General features: G+C 38.1%; 3 protein-coding genes across 4 annotated transcripts; all 3 read right to left on the reverse strand.

The window, feature by feature from the left end:
- Positions 1 to 405: 405 nt before the first annotated feature.
- LOC103718913 lies at positions 406 to 6,437 on the reverse strand. Its single transcript, XM_008807927.4, has 7 exons — positions 5,987 to 6,437; positions 5,731 to 5,907; positions 4,203 to 4,274; positions 3,924 to 4,120; positions 2,391 to 2,806; positions 2,112 to 2,296; positions 406 to 1,098 (listed from the first exon to the last, which is right to left on the reverse strand). The coding sequence occupies exons 1-7, from the start codon at positions 6,066 to 6,068 to the stop codon at positions 725 to 727; spliced, it is 1,503 nt and encodes a 500-aa protein (XP_008806149.1). The 5' UTR covers positions 6,069 to 6,437; the 3' UTR covers positions 406 to 724.
- A 3,559-nt stretch (positions 6,438 to 9,996) lies between these two features.
- Positions 9,997 to 13,596, reverse strand: LOC103718932 (serine/threonine protein phosphatase 2A 57 kDa regulatory subunit B' beta isoform-like). Its single transcript, XM_008807945.4, has 2 exons — positions 12,422 to 13,596; positions 9,997 to 11,369 (listed from the first exon to the last, which is right to left on the reverse strand). The coding sequence occupies exons 1-2, from the start codon at positions 13,559 to 13,561 to the stop codon at positions 11,031 to 11,033; spliced, it is 1,479 nt and encodes a 492-aa protein (XP_008806167.2). The 5' UTR covers positions 13,562 to 13,596; the 3' UTR covers positions 9,997 to 11,030.
- Positions 13,597 to 14,383: 787 nt separating this feature from the next.
- LOC103718914 (pentatricopeptide repeat-containing protein At1g20300, mitochondrial) lies at positions 14,384 to 20,752 on the reverse strand. Of its 2 annotated transcripts, XR_005507688.1 has the most exons (3): positions 18,994 to 20,752; positions 18,693 to 18,811; positions 17,427 to 17,502 (listed from the first exon to the last, which is right to left on the reverse strand). XR_005507688.1 is itself a non-coding variant. In XM_017845662.3 (2 exons), exon 1 carries the CDS (start codon positions 20,601 to 20,603, stop codon positions 19,005 to 19,007), a length of 1,599 nt encoding a protein of 532 aa, XP_017701151.1. In that variant the 5' UTR covers positions 20,604 to 20,752; the 3' UTR covers positions 14,384 to 14,472; positions 18,994 to 19,004. The 2 variants fall into 2 exon arrangements, 1 of the variants encoding a protein (XP_017701151.1); XM_017845662.3 differs by lacking the exons at positions 17,427 to 17,502; positions 18,693 to 18,811 and adding an exon at positions 14,384 to 14,472.
- Between the last annotated feature and the right edge of the window lie 1,150 nt (positions 20,753 to 21,902).

Below are 21,902 nucleotides of genomic sequence, written 5' to 3' on the forward strand. Positions count from 1 at the left end.
TTCTAGTACTTACGATGAATATAGATCTAGCTCAACCTGTAATTTTATGAATTTGCTGGTTGTACTAGCCTAACGCACCAACTCAATAAAATTTTCAATCTAATCATCCAAACAAACTCTAACTGGTGAGATCCTAGTATTCTAGTGGCTTAGCTTTAATTACACACTTTTCTAACAAGGAACAAGTTCCCTGTTCGAACCTGTCCACAGTGAATCAACCAAACTTGAGTACACCAAGGCATGATTTCAGCCTCCTAGATGGGATCCTGGCAAAAGTAGCAACCTGAGTACTCCATCACAATGAAAATGCACCTAAGCCAAGTCACCGATAAAACGGCACACAGTGTGTCCAACAGAAGATGAAAGAGCGGATCACAATGCCAAGTATGCGGAAGAGCAGCAGTATAATGGCATTCAAAAGTATTTTCTTTCATTGGTAAAATATTTGACAGATTAGGAGGCCTACAAAATAAAGAGGTCGGATGGGTATCGCATGTCAAAAACACTGAATATGAAAAATACTCCGTAGCATTTTACATCAGGGAAAAATGGATTTGATGAGATTATCCTCTTACTGGGAAGGATAACAATTAGCAAACTCGTCTCGAATCTGTTGATATGAAGTGGAAAGATATCATTGAACAGTAACCGACAGACATTCTTCAAGATGCATTTTTTTTTTGGGATTGCAGGGTTGACGAATTGTGGGGAAAGAATTATATGCTCAGCCTGCTGGGGAACTTCTTGAAACAAGTGGCAGTTGGACAGAGCTGAGATCCCCAGGATAAGGTGACCAAAGTCCTAATCCTCCTCTAGTCTCTTTCAACCCACTCTTATTCCCTTTGAATTCATCCAAGTCCTTAACCCACTCTATTACAGATGAATGCTCCCTGGTGTGTTTATGTAGTATGAACAATGAATTGTATTCACAGTTGGGAAACATGAAAAACTTAAATGCATCCCCTAACCTGTACACCACATAACCAAAACTAAGCTGATCCCTTGGTGTGAAGAGGTTGACCTCATTGAACCAAAGGCAGCTGAACAAGTTGGTCATTGTCGTGTGCTCCCGTATTATGACTGCTCCCTCTGGTACATCTGCATTTCACCATGTATGTGATTAGCATATCAACAAAATACAAAGGGTTGCGATATCAACTTCAGCTCTTTTGTGAACAGCACTTTGCCAATTCAACTTTTTGATGACAAGATTTTGCCCTAAATAACATTCAATCATTAAAGTAATAACATCCAATCATTTAAATGTGATAGTCAAAAAGGCATATTTTAAGTCTCACAAAGAAAAAATACTTGAAGTTCCCAATGGAGCTCTCAAAACAAAAAAAGGGAAAAAGGAAAAAGAAAAGAAAAATAAGTTCCCAATGGAGATGGCAAGGATCACTCACTGTCTAGTACAAGAAAACAAGCCATAGCAAAGATAAAGTCAGATATGGTGCAGAATATAAATTAGGAAGAATCAATGAAACAACTTGGCAAGATTTCAAGCAGCAGATAACCTAAAGCTAACCCTGTCAACAGATAATGGCGATAGATTATTAAGTTAAAATTAGTTTGTCTTATAACATCATGAAATTTATCACATCTTTATTTGCTCCTACTTAAATGATTTTTTAATTATAACAGGTAACCTAAATGTGTTATCTCAGATACTTGGATTTGAATTTTTTTAATGTTTCTTCACTAGTCATTCCTCTCTGCAGCAAGATCCTTCGTCACATATATGCCCTTAACCCTTGAGGAGAAATGTACACATGCATGCATGCTAGCATGAATATAGTACTTTTAAGTGTTTGGGCCCAAATACTTCCTAATGAAAGAAATGACGATGCATTCATATATATTCACGAAATGCAAAATTATCCTCCTGCCTTAATCGATATGATATGAGGCCAGTTATTTGAGTAAAGTTGGCCCCACCATTGCCACTGTGCAGGCTCAATCAAATAATAATAACTTAAGTTGACATGTGCGGTCACACACATGCATCTACAGGTTCATGGATAAATGCTTGTATAGGCTTCTGCGCAGAGCTTGCCTTACTACTAGTAGAGATCACTGTAAACATATACCAAATTAAGAGTTTTTCTTACCGCTGATTGTCTGTTTCTTTGGACTCCAAGGTTCCATTCCCTCATAACGGTAAATCTTCATGTGCAAATCAATTAGTGGCCGAGCATACCGCTTCCTTCGCTTGCATGCATCAGCCTCCTCATAGATACTCCTATGATGTTTATGACGAGCAATTGCAAATGTGTGCTTTCCCTGCCAAAGATATCTGCAAAAGATACAGATCGATGCACACTTAATAAAATTTGAGTCACAAAATAAGCTTGACTTGGTTGATTAGACAAGACATAGAATCAACTCACCTTTCAAGAATGAGCAAGGGATCAACAATAAGCTCCATTTTCCCATCAATCCAAATGCTATATTGAGCTTGAGGAAATAGTCTATGAGTTAATATCTTGGGAACCTTTCCGTTCCTTCTAGGCTCATCATATGGTGGATGATGTAGCGTCACAAGGCGCCAGATACCAACCCATTTCCCTCCATCACTGTCCACTCTAACACTAACATTTTGCTTGATGAAATCAAGGGACACCTCATCCACCACCATCAGAAAGCAGAAGAGCTTCTGGGAACGAAGACTTATGTTTGATGGTTGATGGGGAGTATCATACCCATCAAAAATACCAGAAGCAACCACAAACTTACATTTCCGAGCATACTTTATATCTACGTCATCCATTTCTGCACCTCCATTTTTCATAAACCCACAATGCACCTGGAGAACAGATCAAGAGCAAATAGAAAACCTAGTCTCAGGACTCAGTGATATTTTCCAACTTGCACCAGAAGCAGATAAATCCGTAGAATCAGCAGGAATATATATGAGATTCTTCATAACTCTAGTTGTTCTAAGAAGAAAATATTACACTTATATAATATTATCAGCTAATTTCTAAGAGTTGCATTTCAAATGTCTGATATGTGCTGATGCAAACACGAAAATCTTGCAAATTATTGATCTTCCCACCTGTTGTCCATGAGAAATATAAGACGAGTAGAGCAAGACCGGAGGTGCAGAGACGTGTTTTCTGATAATGTGAAAAATAACATAAGGTTTTTGACAAGTGTCCTACAACATATGTTGATCCAAAAAATATGATCGACTGTTTGAAATATTATAAGCAGAATTTTTTAATGGGTCCATCAGGAATAACTGTAAGTGCATGCAGTTTAAGCTTTCTGTGATTTGATCTCAGAGGAAAAAAATAGTTGTTACATGTTCAATAACAGACGTTATTATCACAAATCACATAATGCATTTTTTTATACTCCACAAATAAATGTGAACTTTTTATTAGAAAGAGAAGAAACATATGTCACAAATTTGAAAACATGTCATAGGTTAATGGGTGAAAAAGCCATTTCAGTACATGCCATCGCAAGCCAAGGAGCTCTCGAATAGACATTCCATTACATGAGCATTTAAACAGGGAGTACATGCCCCAAAAAGAAAAGTAAAAGGTCAGTTAGAAATGAAGAGAAGAAATCCAGCATGTGACCAATCAAAATGTTCTTTGTTCTTGAGGATTATTATACATCATGAAGCTGGCACATTCTGATACAACCAAAAAGCTAAGAAATGCAATAGTGAACGGAGGAAATGGTACTTTAAAGTTTAAACCATTCTGAAAAAGGCAAAAGGTTTGTGCTATCGAGCCATCAGACAACTGCAGTACAGAAAGGAGAAAATTTCTTTGTTTTGGGTAGATAATTGAACGAATTATGCAGTGAAAGTCCGCATATGTGTAGATGAAGTTTTTTCACACTAGCTATGAATTGCATTTTATGTGTACTCAAAATCAAAGCAAGTATTACGTCAATGTATGGTTTACCTTCATAGTTTTATTCAATTTGAAACTTTTCTCTCTCTGTTCCCAGCTTTGATGTCCTCCAAACAATGGTGGAGACTTAGTGTCTTCATTTGCCTGTTCATCGACCATTATATATGATAAACTTTTTGGAATTGTGTTAGGTGTTCTTTTTGGAATGACTACAGCATCAGGATCATCTGCAACAGGAATTGGGCAACCTAATTGCATAACAGCGAAAAAGTTAGGCAACTGGCAGAACCAAATCTGAATAGGTATGAAGTTGTGCAGTCATAATCTTACGATGCTGTGGTTTTGGTGTGAGACCCATCGAGTCTAATATGACAAGAACCTTGCTATCCTTTCTACAAAGAGCTGCAAAAAAATGAAAGCAATTGTGAACAATTTCAGATCAGACAGCGGAAGTCACTGCTTAACTGATTAATCAGGAAGGTCATGGTAAATTAAAAGCCCTAAACTAAAAGATAAAAAATATAGGGAAGATGTTAGATAATGATAATTGGAACTCACATTGAGTATAATAACATATTAAATTTTATTTTGTCATAATGATGAAAAGAAGAGAACTTGCCCACATTAAAACAGCGATGCCATGATACCAAAAGAAAAAAAAAATCAAATATAAACAAAAGAATAATACCAAACTTAGAATAGATGACAAAAAAGTCTTAATATGTTTAGTGTATGGTAGCTTTCTCCATCTGAGAACCTTAGTCAAGAATGAATATTTAATAGTTATATATTGAGCATTGGAACAAATTTGCTTCTTTCAATCTGTATTCTATGAGTCAAAAAAAAGCCCATGCATTCCAAAATCATCCAAATGAATGAAACATGAGCTGCAGCTTAATTGTAGCAGTAACTGGATATGGTTACTGGGAAAGACAAAAAATACTTCAGCAAATGTTGAGGTGATCGCAGCTTTAATAAATCATTGCAAATCTTAGACACTTTCCCTAGAGAGTATTGTTATATACTTGGTTTACCCTGACAAATGTAGATTGCTACTCAAAATTGAACCTAACTCTGTTCAGAAGATATATCTCCTCCAATATTAATGATTACTATTTAAATTGTATACATGGAATTGACAAATTTAAAATTTAACATCAATGTCCAGATGAAAAGCAAGTGAAACTGATTTATATTTAAATACCAAAAAAACTGAATTTAACTTGCAATTCATACTATCAAGCTGAGGAACAATTATCCAGACAAGAAGCAAGAATTTAAGATGAATAAAAAGGATTTCTGAAGATCAATGTAGCTCCATGCATAGAAGGTGGTTTCTTAATTACACTTCATGCATATAAGGCATTTTCTTAATTAGGCGGTAGATAGTAGATTTCAGCTGAGGAGAAAGGGTAAGGATTTAGTTGAACGATTTGGTTCTGAATGAAACTGTCCAACTTGTAAGCATTGTTAGGGGTTTGCGTTGGACCAGCCCAAAAGTGGTCCCAGTGCATGCGCAGAGTTCCAACTTCCAACTAAACGTTAAACCATGTAAAGAAACTAAAACAACTCCTGCTCCTCCTACACTTGTCTTCAATATTGATGTGCCCCAACCTAAAAACCTAATAAGAACGAGAATATTGAGCTACTGAAAGGACATAAGGGCAAAAAGATTTAAGGAAAAGGTGGAAAAGGAAAAGAAAGTTGAATTCTAAGCTCTCAAAACTACGTTAAACATATGAACAAACCCTAAATGCCATAAATGAGTAAAGAAAACATCCAAATAATTACTGTAAACTAAGTATACGAGAAAATGGCTGATCCAGAGAAAAGAAATCTTGCATCAAAATTACAGTACCTGATAGGAAACTGATAGAAGAATGGCACGACCAGAGGTGGAACAGCAATGCCACAAGAATAAGCACCATCCATACGATAGCCGACACGAGAACCAACCGAATGAAACCCCTCCTCCAAATCATCCTCAAAGGATCTTGCCCAGCCCTCCCTGGAGAATCGTCGCCACCTTCATCGACTGAACCCAAGAAAAAGCTCATCAAATCTATTGCTCCAAGAACTGATTCCCAATTAAAAAAACTCCACTTTCCTCTCACCTTTGGCGAGGGAATACTGGTTGTTCCGATCCGCTCTACGGACCGCCCTAAAAGAGAGCGATCGCTGGGCCTCGGACTCCATTGCTATCTCCCGGCTCCCATCTTTGAACCCAACAAAAAGGGATTATTGGGATCAAACAAGAGGGAATCGAGAGATTTTGGTTTGGATCAGAGAATCACATGAAATATTTCCCAAACGAAGAATGGTAAAAAAAATCTTTTTAAACACCCCAAAATGGGATAAGATAGAAACAAAGATTTGGGTTTTCGAGAAAGAAAACTTTTTTTGCGTGACTCGAGTAAAAAAGAGTGAATCTAAGAAGGAAGAGAGACAGAGAGGCAGGGGGGGGGGAGAGAGAGAGGGCACCAGATCTGAGAGGAAGAGAGGGACGAAAGGAATCGAAAGCTGGGGTTCGATGTCAGTTATCGGATCACCGGCTCCGCGGAGCTGCCGATCCGATATGGGGTGCACGACAAGCTAAATGCGTACATGGGACGGATTTGCGTCGGATCAATATCAACGTCGGTCAGGGGCGGCCAATTTTATTTTTTAGATTTTTTTTTTTTTTTTTTTTTTTTTTTGCGCAATGGATCGACCTAAAGCAAACTTACAAGAATTTTTTTTTTTCTTTTCATTTTATCTTTGTGGCCTTTCATGCGACGAGCCTTCTTTAGACCAAAGCCTTAGGTGACCGCATCGTCTAAACATTGGGCCAGCCCTGACGTCGATAAGAATAAATTATAAAAACCACTTAGAGATTAAGACTATTTCAATAATATAAAAATCTTACACTTATTTTTCAGATTTATTTTTATTCAATATTTTATACCATAACTTAACAGAATATTAGTTAAACTATTATCTTTTAATAAAACCTAAATATTATATCAGAAAAAATTTTAAAAAGGACCAAAATAATCTTACAAAAATCTTCATCGGCTTCATATTTATTACACTTACGCCCAATATTTTGTAAAAACCTATACTTACACCTATTTAAATTAATAACGTGAAACTGTTTATCTATTGTAAAGGGTCAAAATTACCTTTATGAGAAAATAAGGCTCCTCTTTTACTTTTTCGACTCTCGGAACTCTTCGAAGTATTACGTCCTCAAGAGTCTTCTTTTCTTTGAGATTAAGCAGCCAGAGGTTCTTTCCGATTTCGTCACCCCACCACAAGCATCCCTGTCTGATGAGCGACCAACAACAAGCTTCCTTTCCAATCGACAACGAGTATGCTTCCCGACCGGCATCCGTTCTTTTTAATCAGCCTTTGTTCTCACTTTCTCGCCCACCACATCATAGAGATCGGGGATGCCGGTATATTATTTACTGATTTTGAGTTCTACTTGTCCAATATTGTAAATATGATTCCTTAATATTGTCGCTATGAATAAAGATTTCTATATCTATATATGGAGCTATAATAGCTCTAGCATCTTATCATCTAAAGGATCCAAATCAGTACGTGCGTGAGAATTCTTCTTTTTGGAGGGTGCATCAATTATGGTTTTATAGCCTGACTTGGACCATAGACAGACTGGCTCAAGCGATAAAACTCTTGATGTTAGTTCCCTACAGCAGAAAATTTTAGAGGCATCCACTTGTTTGAGAGATCTATATTACTTTTTTTTTGGCACATGGTTCTTTTCTGATAATTCATTAAAATCAAGCTCAGACCTATGGCACCTCGCGGTTGTTCTCTTCCTTGCATGTTATATCATTTAAGGCTAATTTGATCATTTTTTTTAAAAAAAATTCTGATGTGGCATTTAGACCCCATTAAAGTTAATAGTTTGGCTAATATTCTGTTATGTTATGGATTAAACTGTTGAATAAAAATAAATCTCAGGAAGATAAGCGTAAATTTTTCAAACTATTGGATATACATAAAATTTACCCCTAATCTTAGGAGACTTTTTGTAATTTACTCATCACTCAAGAATAATTTTGACTTTTTTTATGAGGTAAATGGAGTAATGTCGTTAATTTAACTGGGAGTAAGTATTGGTCTTACAAATTAGTGAGTATAAATGAAATAAACGTAAATATCAGAGGTTTTTTATAATTTACTCTAAAAGTAGCAACAATGACATTGGAATTGGGAGGTATATTCAAAGGAAGGTAAATGGGGCTGCGAATTGGGTAGCATTCTTCGTAGTAGATCACTCGAATGGGGTCTTCTGGATAGGTGAGATGGAGCTGTTAAGGGCGCTTCGAGATCTATTGTTTTTTATTTTTTATTTTTGATATATTTGCAGTAGATTACTATTAATCCTCCGTTGTAGCTATAAAAAAAAATGATTCCGGATTTGCATGGATACAGAAGTTAAGACTATTTATAAATTACAAAGTTAGTATTTATAAATTAATTAATTTTATTTCATAAAATTAAGACTATAGTAAATATTTTTGAAATTTAAAATATTTATCACTCACATTAATCTATGCGTGCATTGTAACTGGTATCCTGGAATATCAATAAAAAACAATGTCAACATATCAGCTGATATTTTTCAATCAATATTTTGTTTCTTAAAATTACCCTTACAATTAGTATCTTGATTAAAGTCTTAAACTAGTTGGCATATTCTAATATCTCAAATTTAAAATAATAGTTGAGATCAGAAATATTTTGCATCTTTGCAAATTTTCTCACTTTCCATATCAACCACGATAAACTGAGATTTGATATCATATTGGTTTTGTTATGGTATCTCAGTTTTAAAACTTTTTGAGTGGAGGATGGCTCAAGAGGCAGTGATGGTTGGAGAGGAAAAGAGATAATGAATTATAAAAATCATTTATTTCATTTTGTTTTTTTTGATATCTAGCCAGATAAGGGTTTTTGCAATAATATTAGGATATTTGGATTTAGAAAACAGGGTCTTAGTTAAAAAATAACTTTAAGTTAATTGATAGGTTAGACTATGCTTTTATATTCTATTGATGTGCTCCATGATCCATGGTGGCCATCTACTCCTGCAGTAAAGTGGCCAACTTTGTTGATTTTTCTTCATTACAGCTTTGTTGTTAAAGATCTTATAATCTCTGAAGATAGGAAATGGAATCACTCTCTTATTGCATAATTCTTCTCAAGGGAATCAGTAGATAAAGTTTTGTCGCTTCCTATTCCTAGTGGTAATTGGGGCGACAAATCTAGTTGGAATCCGTCTTCTGGATTGTTTGCAAAAGTATCTAACTTTTATAGAGTTTTTTTAGTTAAAATCCAATATGGAAGATAGGAGTGCTCTCTTTATATAAAAAATTGCTTGGTACCAACTTCCATGTACAGTTATACTACATTAACATAGTTTTCATATACCGAACGACTGTGATTTATGCCCAGATGTTGAGGAGTCTTCATCTCATACCATACTTCACTGCAAATTTGCATCTCAGGTATGGATACTAGCCTCCATCCATAATTCATTTCTTTTCCTATCCTTTTCTTTGGATGATTTTCTATAAACTATTAGAGAACGAGTTTTCAATAAGGATAGGAAAGATGAAGCAATATTACTTTGTTATATTGTTTATCCTATTTGGTTGGTGAGAAATGCTTGTATTTTTTAAGATATGAGGTAGAGTGCTAGATTAATTCTATTAATTCTATTAAAATAAATTTTTTTTTTTGAAAGAAAAGGGTGATCGTTACCTTGCACATTGAGAGGATTCCATTAAATCTATAGGTGGGTTATGGTAAAGCGAGTCGGGTTTGATCAACCTGTGGCCTGTGATGCCTATATACAAAGAACATACTCAAAACCTTCTCCATATACAATAACCCGCTCTTGGACATGCTACAAGGTTAAGCTGGATTGAAATATATGTAGGGAGAGAGAGAGAGAGAGAGAGAGAGTACAAAGTGCAAAAAAGTAAAGGAATAATGAACCTTGGATGCCTTAAAATTCGTTAAAATACAGAGGTGAAAAGACAAAAGAGATTTTTTCATCAAAGAAAGAAAAAGAAAAATTTCAGACATGAAAAAGAACTTAAAAGGCATGAGAATAAAGCTATGTTTTAAAAAGTGGCTAGAAGAAAAAGGGACCCTAATCTCCTTCATGCTCTGCAACTCTTAAGCATTTTGAGAAGAGAAACTGATTAGATACATCATAGTCATCCTTCCGATCAAGAGAGAAATTAAATGAAGTAAATTCAGAAAAGATACTTGACTAAACAAACACATCGATCCAACTTACATTATTTTTTAATCAAAAAAGTTGTTATTTTTGGTAGCTTCGGATGATTAAATTAGTCAAGATAGCTGTTTAGTACAAGAACAACAAAATATACGAATTGCCGATCAGACTTAGCTCAGCTGGCCGGCATCCCTCTCCACTTTATATATAGATATCTTCTTGCCGGCCCTCGTAAACAAATATATCATAACATGTCACTTGGCGTGACGCATGCAGTATCAATGTCCATCCTAAAACATTCACCCAAGACTTTGGAAAAAGTGTAGGATAATTTAAGAGCCTTAGCAGCTCACAGAAAACAAGTGTTTCATCCTATTTCTCAAGACACACTAAGGAAGTTCATGAATCTTGTCAACAGGGGGACCACTAGAGCAGCACATGGTGCTACAAGCAGCCAAAAGACAAGTCTATTGAATTCCCAACAGATAACTAGAAGGAAGATAAAAGGGCAAGTAAAGAAGGCAAGGCATCCTCTTTTAATTTAATTGGAAATATCTTGCAAGAAGTAGAATACAAGCAAGGTTCTCTATAGACTAAGTCTTAAGTGAATTCCAAGAAAAAGAACAAACTAGAATCCAATGAATCTACCTGGTGAAAACTCAGAATTTTTAATGGCAGAGCAAGGAACTCAGCCAGCCTAAAACAAGTAAAATATTATGTTAAAGTGCTGAAATGCCCTCGGTTGATTCTGTTTCTAGGTGAAATAGAACTATTGTTGCGCATATTCTAACTTAAAGGTTTAGGCTCCCCATCCCCAAAATTCTTTGAAGAGTGGAATGCAGGAGCTATGGCTCTTCTACTTCTCTATGCAAGGAAAGAATTTGTGAGGGTTGCTTCGGTTATTGGGAGACGCATATACAATTTGAAGGCTGGAGCAAATTGTTATTAGCTGCAGCCATTTCCAGCCTTTCCCACCTCACCTTCCTCTTGATCTCTTCCTGGTCAGCCACTGATTCTCGACGGTCCAGCTCCTGGAGACACTTGGAGTATAGCTCGGGCTCCATTTCTTCCAGCATAATCTTGACACTCATTGTCAGCTGCTGGACTGACTCACTCCAGTGCCTCCTGAGGTTCTTCTCGATGCCTTTGACAATAGCAGGAAGAATATTTTCCATACACCGAGAAGCCATTTTCACAAACTGCTCGTTGTTCCATATATAGAGGGTTCTTTCAGCAACCTGAACAGATGAAAATCCACAATAAAGGTCGGCTATGAAACAATAAAATATCTGTTGATTATGTAAGTTGTTAACATGATACCAGATCTTAAAACTTGATTGGAACACAGATAATATGATATATATTTAAGATATAAGATGCCAATTATTCATGAAGATAACAATGTAGCAAAATCTATTTAACTATAAAATTGAAGATTTTAATGTCTAAGACTTTGTTAAAGACTACTAATCATGCAAACAGTTTTTCATCCATCTAGGAGTCAAAAAGAAAGACAGGAAACAAAGAAAGAAGTAAAAGAATTTTGCCCCCTCCTCTACACTCCCCTTTGAAATGAATAAAATTTCGCATCTCAGTGGCAAGCCCTTGCTAAATAACCTGGCATACTGAGAAAAACAACGGGCAAGCACAGTATAACATATAGCCGACTATTTCAAGAAATCTTAAAAAGGTGAAAGAAATTGGGTTAAGTCTTAAAGAGTTTCAATCCGTTTACTTTTGACTTTTTCCTGCTTAACAAAGCAAAAGAGATCAAAGAAATGTCATGGCTTTCTTTTCCCACATTATCATATCTATATATTATTAAAAAAAGGTACAGGTAACGAGAATCAGCAAGTCATGTAATCTATACGGGTAAGAACAGCAGCGAAAGAGCTTCTCAATTATAATGACAAAAACGACAGAACAAGAAATAGTTGCATGAAGAAATTTCGTTCTAGCACTATTCCTATTTTAATCACAAAGAACTGGCTGGAGCTGGCATAACATAAAGAGCTTGGAAAGGATACCTACAAACAGAGCTCCATGCAGCATGTATTTTCATCAAAGTAGTTACTACACTTAAACAAGCTAGTATTGTACAATGCACAGTGGATGAAAATTTCAGATGGACCAACTCTCCAACTTCTCCATAATGTTTTAATGAAAGCAAATGGACTTGAGGCTCCTACCAATTTCTCTGGAATGTTCAAGTTTTATGATCATATAGAAGGGGAAAAGATCGAAGTAAAAAAACAGCGCCAAGAGAATGAACTTTTTAGTTCCCACTGACCTGAAAGTTACAACTGCTCAAGCACTTGGCAATCCGAGAGCAGAGAGGCACAGCTAGCTTCTCAAACTCGCTGGGGCCTAAGCTCTCCACCAGGTCGTCCAGCTCCGAAATTAGCAGCACCTCCTTCTGGCAGTTGGTCACAGGCCAATACCTCAGTATCCCCCTCAGCACCACACCACCCAGCTCAGGCTCCTTCTGCACAAACTGCGATATACAGTAGGACAGCTGATGGTGATAGGCCGGCATCCACTTGGGCTTGTGCAGTGGTACCAACACCCGTGCCAAGAATACCCTATGCTCCTTCTTGAGGGGCACTGCGAACCCATTGATGATGCTTCCCCATATCTCCAGCAACTCCCCAATGCCACAGTGCCTCTCCGTCTCAAAGGCAAAGCGAAGGAACACGTTGCTCATTGACCTCCGCATGAACGACCGCTCGATGGTCAGCTTTGAGTACAACTGGTGGTATACATTCTTGAGGCGGTCACGCTCCCGTGGGTCCTCCGATTGGAAGAGGCCTAAAAGGTTCAGGAGGAAGGCATGGTCGATGTGATCGCGAAGGGACTTAGGCTCGGAATTTGTGATGAGAGCTCCAAGTATATCGTAGACAATGTGCAGGTGAGGCCACGAAGGGGCAAGGACCATTGGAGGGTAGTCATTGTCAAGGAAATCAGGCGGGAGGGATGGGAAGGATGACAGGGGAAGTGGGCGAAAGAGGTTGGCAGAGAGCATGGAGATGAGGGGGGCCAGGACTCCATCGTTGAGCGGTTTTTTGGTGGAGCGGATGGCAGAGAGGATTTGGCAGAGTTTGCATCTCTTGAGGTCTTGCTGCGATGGCGACTCCACAGGGTCAGTGAAGGTGAAGACATGGGTGCAGCAGGAGATCATGGAGATGAGCTCATCGTTCTCGAACTCAGAAGAAGGTGGCGGCAACAAGGTGGCACCGGAGATATCACGGTCAAAGAGGTCCTGGAGGGTGGTCGATTTCTTCTTCTTGGAGGCGGCCTTTGGTGAAGTCTTGGGAGCACCCATCTCCTCTGCTCTCCTCTCTTTTCCTTGCTTTGGGTTCTTTTTTTCTCTGGTTTTCGAGTGTAGAGAAGGAGGACTGGAAACCAAAGAAAGGGTGGCACGGGCTGTCATTTTGTATTGTCACTCTTTGGCGGGTTTCGAAGAGGAGTCCAAATGGAGCGATATTTACTTTGGGAAGAGAATTGAAAATTCCGACCGTTGAGAGGATCTAGCTTTTCTTAAAGGCAAAGGCACATGGCATCCTTTGGGCTCTCTCTTTACGTTATGGCTCAGAACAATACTTGGGGTTCGGTAGACAAAACAAAAATTGGTTGGCTTGGAGTGTTTGGACTGAGAAGAATTTTAAAGCAAGCTGGGAAGAAGAGGTCATTTGGGTTTATCAGATCTTCTATAACATCAGGATCTTATAATCTATAATATTATCACCTCCATCAGATGGAATGAGCTTGTGAAACTGAGATCAACCTATGAACTGGAAAACTCAAACATTAGAATGGGGTTGGGTGAGACTTACTTCATTGAAAAATAGACTCAAAGCTAAGACTCAAATCAGCTAGGTGTAAGGGCATGGCCTGGAAGAAATATCTCTGAGGCTAGGAAGACTCTTGCCGAATTATGCAAAAATAAGCTATAAGGTAAAATGAAATAATATCATTCAGTATAGAAATTAGACTTCACACAATTTATGTGTGAAAGGTAAATCTAAGAAATGCAAGAGAGTCCATATCCATATGCCAGTGACCGTAACCAAACTCAGAATTCTTGCAATCTGAGCCAACTAGCCAAGTTTGTACGAGTGGAAGCAGACATCCCTGTAACTCAAGGGAACCTTCCTACATGCAAGGCATAGCACCAGCCAATTCAGTTGATCATATTGGTACTTCTCTCCTGTTTCACTGATCGGAACTTGCGCAGTTTCTAAGCCACTTCCAAGTAATATAAGATGCCATGTATCTGCTCATAGACATCAAACTACCACATGCTTGTTATTTTCCCTGTCAATTCATAACATCTGGGTCCACCTGAACATGTTGTTATGCAGTAATTATCAAAGTATTGACCAAAATATATAATATAAAGCAACAAAATATTAGATCACAGATACAACAGCCAACAAGATCGAGCCACTTCTGCTAAAGAATAACAACCAACGACATGATGGATTTTCCTTTTCCATAATATTTATTACAATAGGGCATTGCATTCATAATCTCAATAATCCATTTGGATAAAAAAAAAGAACTGTTTCTATTCATGAATGACAAGGAGAGAATCCAAGGGAGTCTCTTTTCCTGTCAGTTACACGTAGTAACTATTCATTTGTCTGCAATGTGATTGCTAGGTATGTGTTTATAAATAATGCTACAGCTATTATTTCTGTGTCTCTAGTATCTTGTGGCACTATGAAACAATGGAACTTATTAAAATTAAGGGTTGTTGTTGATTCATGAGGAAAGCAAAAAGGAAAATTGGAGATCCTTATTTTCCCAAACTCAAGGCAGTAAGAACCGAAATTCATCAAGAAATCATCTTCGTAGAGGTAATAGAGAGATCAGACTCAAGTACCAAGTATCAAAGGTTCATTTGTAGTATGAGATGTATAGATGTTAAAAAGACTTATGGAAGGCATGAATGGAGGAATTGATTGATCAAAAACAAAAACAAAAAAAAAGGAGTTCTACAGAAAGTTGGGACATTTCACCATTGGCAACAAAGAATGCACAAGATGTACAGCACACTGGAGCAATTGCCTGGGGATCTAAACAATGTGCAAACTGAGCAACAATAATAGGCAGACTGCCTATTCTAGCAACTAGCAAACTTGAAGTTATATAGATCAACATAAAATATACTATCAGCCGAAAATGCAAAGCTAAATGTAGACTAAGTCAAAATATCTGCCCCAAAAAAATTATAGGATGCTATAAATACATCATAAAATCTAAAAAGGAGCTAGAATCAGCAGGAGAGAGAGGAAAGAGGTGGTGTTGTTATTTTTAGAACCCTTGCCATAGTGTAAAGTCACCTCCCTTCCATTTGCATTGCTCCTCTCCGCCGGCAGTAAACCCGTCACCCTTTTGGGAAGGTGAACAAGAGGAGATCGCAAAAGCGCTAGTCTCCTCCATCTATTTCTTCCCTTTCTCTAGCTCCCACGACCACCACGGACCATTTCTTCCCTTCATCTCCCTCTCTCTTCTCCTCTTCTTCCATCTCTATTTTTCTTTGTTATCTCCTCTTCGAGCTTGTTGTGCCCCATCTCCATTGGATTTACGGTCGCCGCCTCGCCAGAGCAAGGTAACAGCTTTGCTTCCTCATCACCTTGTTTTAGAACCCCTTTTTCTGGTTTGGATATAAAGTCACATCAAATCCATTCCGAAGAGCTTCTTGTTTTGTATTTAGATTTTTTTAAATAGTTAAATATAAGTTACTTGATCTTCTTAAATAGTTTTGGATAAGTATAGTCGTTTTACCCATCTGAATCTGGTTATCTTTAGACGAACTGAGATAAGTAACCCTGACAAAAATTTTACTAATTTTTGAATTATTGGTCAATTTTTATTTATATAAAGTATGAAAATATAAATTATACTGATATAATTGACTTTGTATTTTCTTAAATATTTAGAATCAAGTATATGATTGTGAAATGATTCATATTTTTATAGCATTGTCTCATGGATACTTATATAGGAACGATTTCCAAACTATGAAAAAGTGTTTTTTTCTACGAAGGTGATATATATTGGGTCTCATTATGAATTATAAACTTTATTAAAATAGTTAATTTACCGTATATAATTTCATGATAGCTTTATTATTAAAGATTATTTATGGATTACGAACTCTATAAAACCATTTAGTATCTTATTCACGTACGATTTAAGAAAATATAACTTAAAAAAAATATGATTTAAGAAATAAGATTATAGTCTCTCAGATAGTTATTTACGACCCTCACCAGCAGGTATAATAGTTGGCATTCAGCCCTCACGAGCAGGTATAATAGTTGGCATATAACCCCACCTACAGGTATGATAGTTGGCATGCTAGCAAGTATAATAGCTGATATACGGCCTCGGTCAATTATGGCCTTGTCACAGGTATAAAATGACTTTAGCATTTAGTTTGAAAGTATTGCTATGGCTATTTAAGAAATTTGCATATGCAATAGCATGATTGGTTTTATAACATGTTTTATAATGCGGTTATTATGAAATGCTATAATTACATGGTAAAATGGTTTAATGAGTTAGGACCATATTTAAGTTATAAGCTTGGAATTGTACTTATGAATCTGCATAATTTATGAATACATGATCGCATTTTCATGTCATGGATTGTTATGTTATTATGTCTATGACATGCTTGATTTGCAATAAAAGTTAATTTTTAATGATGCATTAAATCATATAAAACTTATACTTGATCCAGTAGGGTAGTGCATGGTTACTTACTGAACTATGAAGCTCACTTTTCTCTTTGTTCTTTTCAGATAAATAAGGCTGCTAGGTGTGGAAAAGGGCAATTCAAGCGGAGCATAGTAGTAGGTTATTAATAGGTTTAGTTTATGACCATGAAAATATGGGTTATGTAACTTCGAATATTTAAATGCTGAATTTAGATGCTATGTACCCGCACCGCTTTGTTTAATCAACGGATAAAGTTTTGGACCACTTTTATTATTGTACTTTATGAGATAAATTTTTATGTAGATTTTTTATTGTGGGCATTGTGTTTTTGAGGGTGATATTCCATGGTAGCACGGCTATATCATGTTTTAGATTTGAGGTATGACAGTATTTACCACTAAAAAGTTGAAAATCAACATTTACAACTGAACCCTGATTTTCCTTTGCATAGTTCCTTGGCATAAGGCAAACCAAGTAGAGAGTTCCCAAAGCACAAACATCAGTCCTCTGAAGAAGCTCAAGATCCCCATAACAGATATTATCTTACCTGCTACTAAGATGTACGAGAGGGGGGAAGTCTGAAACAGAAAATTTTACTCCAGCACTTGAATCCAGCGAACCATGATCTTTGCCCACTTCAAACTTCAATTTAGATGAACAAAAAATTATGCTAAGACATGAATGAAATGTTTATATTAGTAAAGACATGAATGTTTATATTATGCTAAAAAATTAATATTTTAGCCCCATTAATTGAATAGATATTGTGCTTTCCAAGATATTTTTGCATATCATAACATGTTCCACATCTCTTTTTGCAAGCCTATGAGTAGGCTTTCGAGCTCATCACTACTTCATGCTCAAGGAAACATAATTACTTTCTTAAATGCAACGATTATGAAATTGCTGACCAACTATTGAGACCTGAAATATACATGTAAATTCTGACCAACTCTTGAGACCTAAACATCTTGGTTGACAAATCTCTTTATTAAATCATCACTTATAGACATCAAAACAGATCATACTAGAAAGCAATTAGATCATGTAACACCAACACAAAGTTCTGATAATGCCTTCTGAATGTTCAAGGTAAATTCTGAACTAAAGTTTTTTTTTTCTTTTCGGTTTATCAATCTAATGAAGTCTGAGTCTGTCGTGCATTGATGAAAGTTGCGGTGCCTTTATTCATGTATGCGTGTATGCTGGTGGTAATAGTTATCTTAGTGAACCATTGACTCCAGAGTATTTGGAATCTGCAGAGTTCAACCATAATTCAAGCCTTGATTTGGGTTTGCATTATATACAAAGCTTAAGGGATGAATGTGATATAAAATCAAATGTTACTTTAGTTTAAAGGCATGAATCAACTTAGTATCTTCCATGTTTCTTTATTAGGTACTGCAATATGGTTATTGAGTCATATATAGTATTAAATAGACATGATTTCCTACTCTGAAAAATCAGTTGCGTGATCTTTACCGGACATGATTGTCTTAAACTACTAAACATATTTTATCAGCATGTTCGCACATTCAACTAAAGATGGTTAGCAAGTGATCACTGGGGAAACACCTATAAGAAGATATTTTGCTGGAAGTAGGCATAATTGTGCATAAAATTCTACATAGCATAGCTGGTAGCAATTAAAAAGTAAAGCTATATCCATCATCTAGATAATAGGAACAAGAATAATTAAGCAATGGCAGAATATTTAAGAGAATACACCAATGAAATGGGTTTCCTGCTTAATGTGGACATATCACATAAGACAGTGCATCATTTATAAAGGAAGCAGACACAAAGCAGTGCCTTAGATCAGTAAAAATTACCTTTTCCCCTTCCATAGAGGTTATGCTATAAAATTAGCAAATCCAATCTTTTCTTTGTTTTCCCTTTGTATAATTGTAGCTTCAAATCTTTTCTTCGTTTTCCCGTTGTATAATTGTAACTTCAATTGAGAGAACAAGGGATTATGATACCTTAATTGGGATATATATACATTAAAAGCCAAAGACCAATGCTGCTCATTAAATTCACAAAGAATGATTCTTGCTATAAGTTTAACTTGTTTAACTGAGGGATACAACAAATACATTAAATTGGAGAGGAAACAGAAGCAACAGTCAGTACCAAATTAGCCCCTACAAAGGCCTGGAGATGAACCCTCTCTCTGCCATCTTCTCCACGAGCTCCTCATGCCTCCTCAGCTGACCAGCCCTTCTTAGCAGCGCCAGCAATGCCTCGTACATAGGCACCGTAGGCTTGAGGCATTTCTCCTCCACCATCTCCCTCATCATCTTGTACGCCTGCTTCCAGTGCCCTCTCCCACAGAATTCCGATATAAGCACCCCATATGTGTTCACATTTGGCTCGATCCCCTCCTCCTCCATCTCCTGCTTCATCCTCAGCATCATATCCATCGACTTATCTTTGCCAAACAGCTGCATTAGCAGATTATACGTGACAGTGTTCGGCCGACAACCAAGCTCCCTCATCCGGTTATAAAGCTTGTGCGCAGTGTTTACATTCCCGACACTAAGAATGCAGCGGAAAATGGCATTGAAAGTGTGGCAGTTTGGGGTGCACCCCTTGGCAGCCATCTGGTTGAGGACTTTAAGTGCAGCATGGAGGTTCTTCTGACCCTTCTGGCAGTGGGCCTCAATGAGGAGGTTGTAGGTGATGATATCCGGCTCGCAAGCTAGCTGCTTCATCTGGTTATGCACCTGCAACGCCTGCTCCATTCGCCCAGACTTGACGTGGGCCTGCATCAGGCTGTTAAACGTCGCAGCATTGGGCGAGCACCCGGCATCAAGCATCTGGCAGAAGAGCTCGTGGGCGCGGGGTATCTGGCCGGCTCGGCACATGGAGTCAATCACGGAAGTGTACGTGTACACATTGGGGGTGATGCCATGGCCCCGCATCTCGGCGAAGACGCGCTCGGCCTCGTCAAGCCGGCCGGCGCGGCACCAGGCGTGGACAAGGGCGGTGTAGAGGACGACGTCTGGGGGAAAGCGGTGCCTGAAGGAGTCGAAGAGGGACTGGGCCTCAGCTGCAAGTCGCTTCTTGGCGAGGACAGCAAGGAGGGAGGCGAAGGTTGGGGGATCGGGGTCGACGCCGTAGTCAGGCATGCGGCCGAAGGCATGGGCCGCGTCCTCGGGGAGGCCGGCGCGGACGTAGCGACGGATGAGGCTCATGAAAATCTGTTTTTGGATGGGGATTTCGAGGGAGCGCATTTTGTCGAGCAGGTGCCAGGCGATGTCGAAGTGGTGGAGCTTGCCCGCGAGGTCGATGAGCTCGGCGAAGGCGGGGTAGAGGGAGGGGGAGCGAGGAATGGAGGAGAGCCACCAGTTGAAGAAGGCGAGGGCTTGGGAGAAGGGGACGCCGTGGCGGAGGGAGGAGAGGCGGCCGAGAAGGGCGCAGGTGAGGGCGGGGGAAGGGGGGAAGGAGGGCGAGAGGAGCGAGAAGGAGGAGGAGAGGGAGGGGATCGTGAGGTCCGGGGCAGGGGCGACGGTGGGATCGGGGGTGGGGTTGGCGCGGTGGTGGTCTTTGATAAGGGCATGGAGCTTCTCGAGAAGGTTGGCCTCGGCGGCGGAGAATGGGGCGGCCGCCGCCGCCGCGGCGGCGGTAGGACTTGGGGATTGGTCGAAGTCGGGGAGAGACGGGGAGTTGGAGAGAGATTTGATGAGACAAGGGAGAATGGAAGAAGAGGAAGGCGGCTTGGATTTCAGCAGGAAAGCCATGGCCGGCGCTGCCGGAGGTCGGAGAGGTGTAGGGTTTTCGTTTCGGGGGGTTTAGTAGAAGTCTAGGGGTTCGGACTCATGCTTGAGCCTAACTGCCAGGTTTGGGCTTTGGGTTAAGGCCTGATATGGTCTAAACACACCTTAATTAGGATTTGAGTGGGATTCCTTGAGTCAATAGTGCCTCTTGGCTATCCTATATGAAGGCATCGCCAAATCTCAAATCCTGCATCTTTGCTACTTCTCCAGCTTCTTTAGTAGGTATTTCTCTCCATTTTGTTCCTTAATTGGTCTAGATCATGATATGAGACTGACAATGTAAAAATGACGAAGAAAATCTCATTACACTGATGCATATTGGTGCTCTAGACCAATGAAGGCAATGCTATCCATTTTTGTTCTTAATTGGTCTACATCATGATACGAGACTAACAATGTCAAAATCATGAAGAAACTTTCATTACACCAATGCATATTAGTGCACTATACCAATGAACGCAACAGAACTTTTTTTATTTCTTTTAATCATCATCATCTTCCCATTATCAATTTGGTTTCATTCCTGTAACTTGCAAGGTTGTGTTTCTTCACCTCTTATTTTATATATATTTATATTCATACTACTTTTCGCAATCTCCGAAAAAAAGACATGTTTATATATGTGATGCCCATATATCTAGTATCATACATAGGTTTATATGTATGGAACATTATAATTATCTTATTTTTCAAAATTATTTGCATCTTTCTTTGGATTTGGTAAATATTATTTTTATATTTTTTGTAACTATCACCACCTCAAGTAATCCAGTGTAACTTGTGGAACTGAATATGCAGTTTGGGTTGAAAAGTTATGCTCAAATTATTGAATGTTGTGCAGAATCCACGATTCAAACAATCTTGCTCGACATATGATTCCACTTTCAGTTTTTTAGTAATTATTTTATCTATATAAATGTGGCTAATATTACACTCTTTGTGTGAATCAAGCAAGGAGTCGAATTCATTTTACAAAACTCAAATCTGATATCTAAATTGCAAGTTATAGCTGATTTTTCTTGATACTATGCATAGCATACCATTTGAAGGTATAATCCTACTATCAGATGGTTATAATGGTAAAAAACATATTGTCAAAATTCTTTTTGAGCATTTGGGTAGTAGTTCCTTGCTATTAGAGTGGTTTGACAATAGCAGCTTGCTGTCAAATTTTTTAAATCCATTTTAAAGCTTTCGAATCAAGATCTACAGTACTGAAAACTGGCACCCGTGCTAGTAGGATGATGGTATGATACGATATGG

The sequence above is a fragment of the Phoenix dactylifera genome, unplaced genomic scaffold (assembly GCF_009389715.1).
Source record: "Phoenix dactylifera cultivar Barhee BC4 unplaced genomic scaffold, palm_55x_up_171113_PBpolish2nd_filt_p 000254F, whole genome shotgun sequence".
NCBI classification, from domain to species: Eukaryota; Viridiplantae; Streptophyta; class Magnoliopsida; order Arecales; family Arecaceae; genus Phoenix; species Phoenix dactylifera.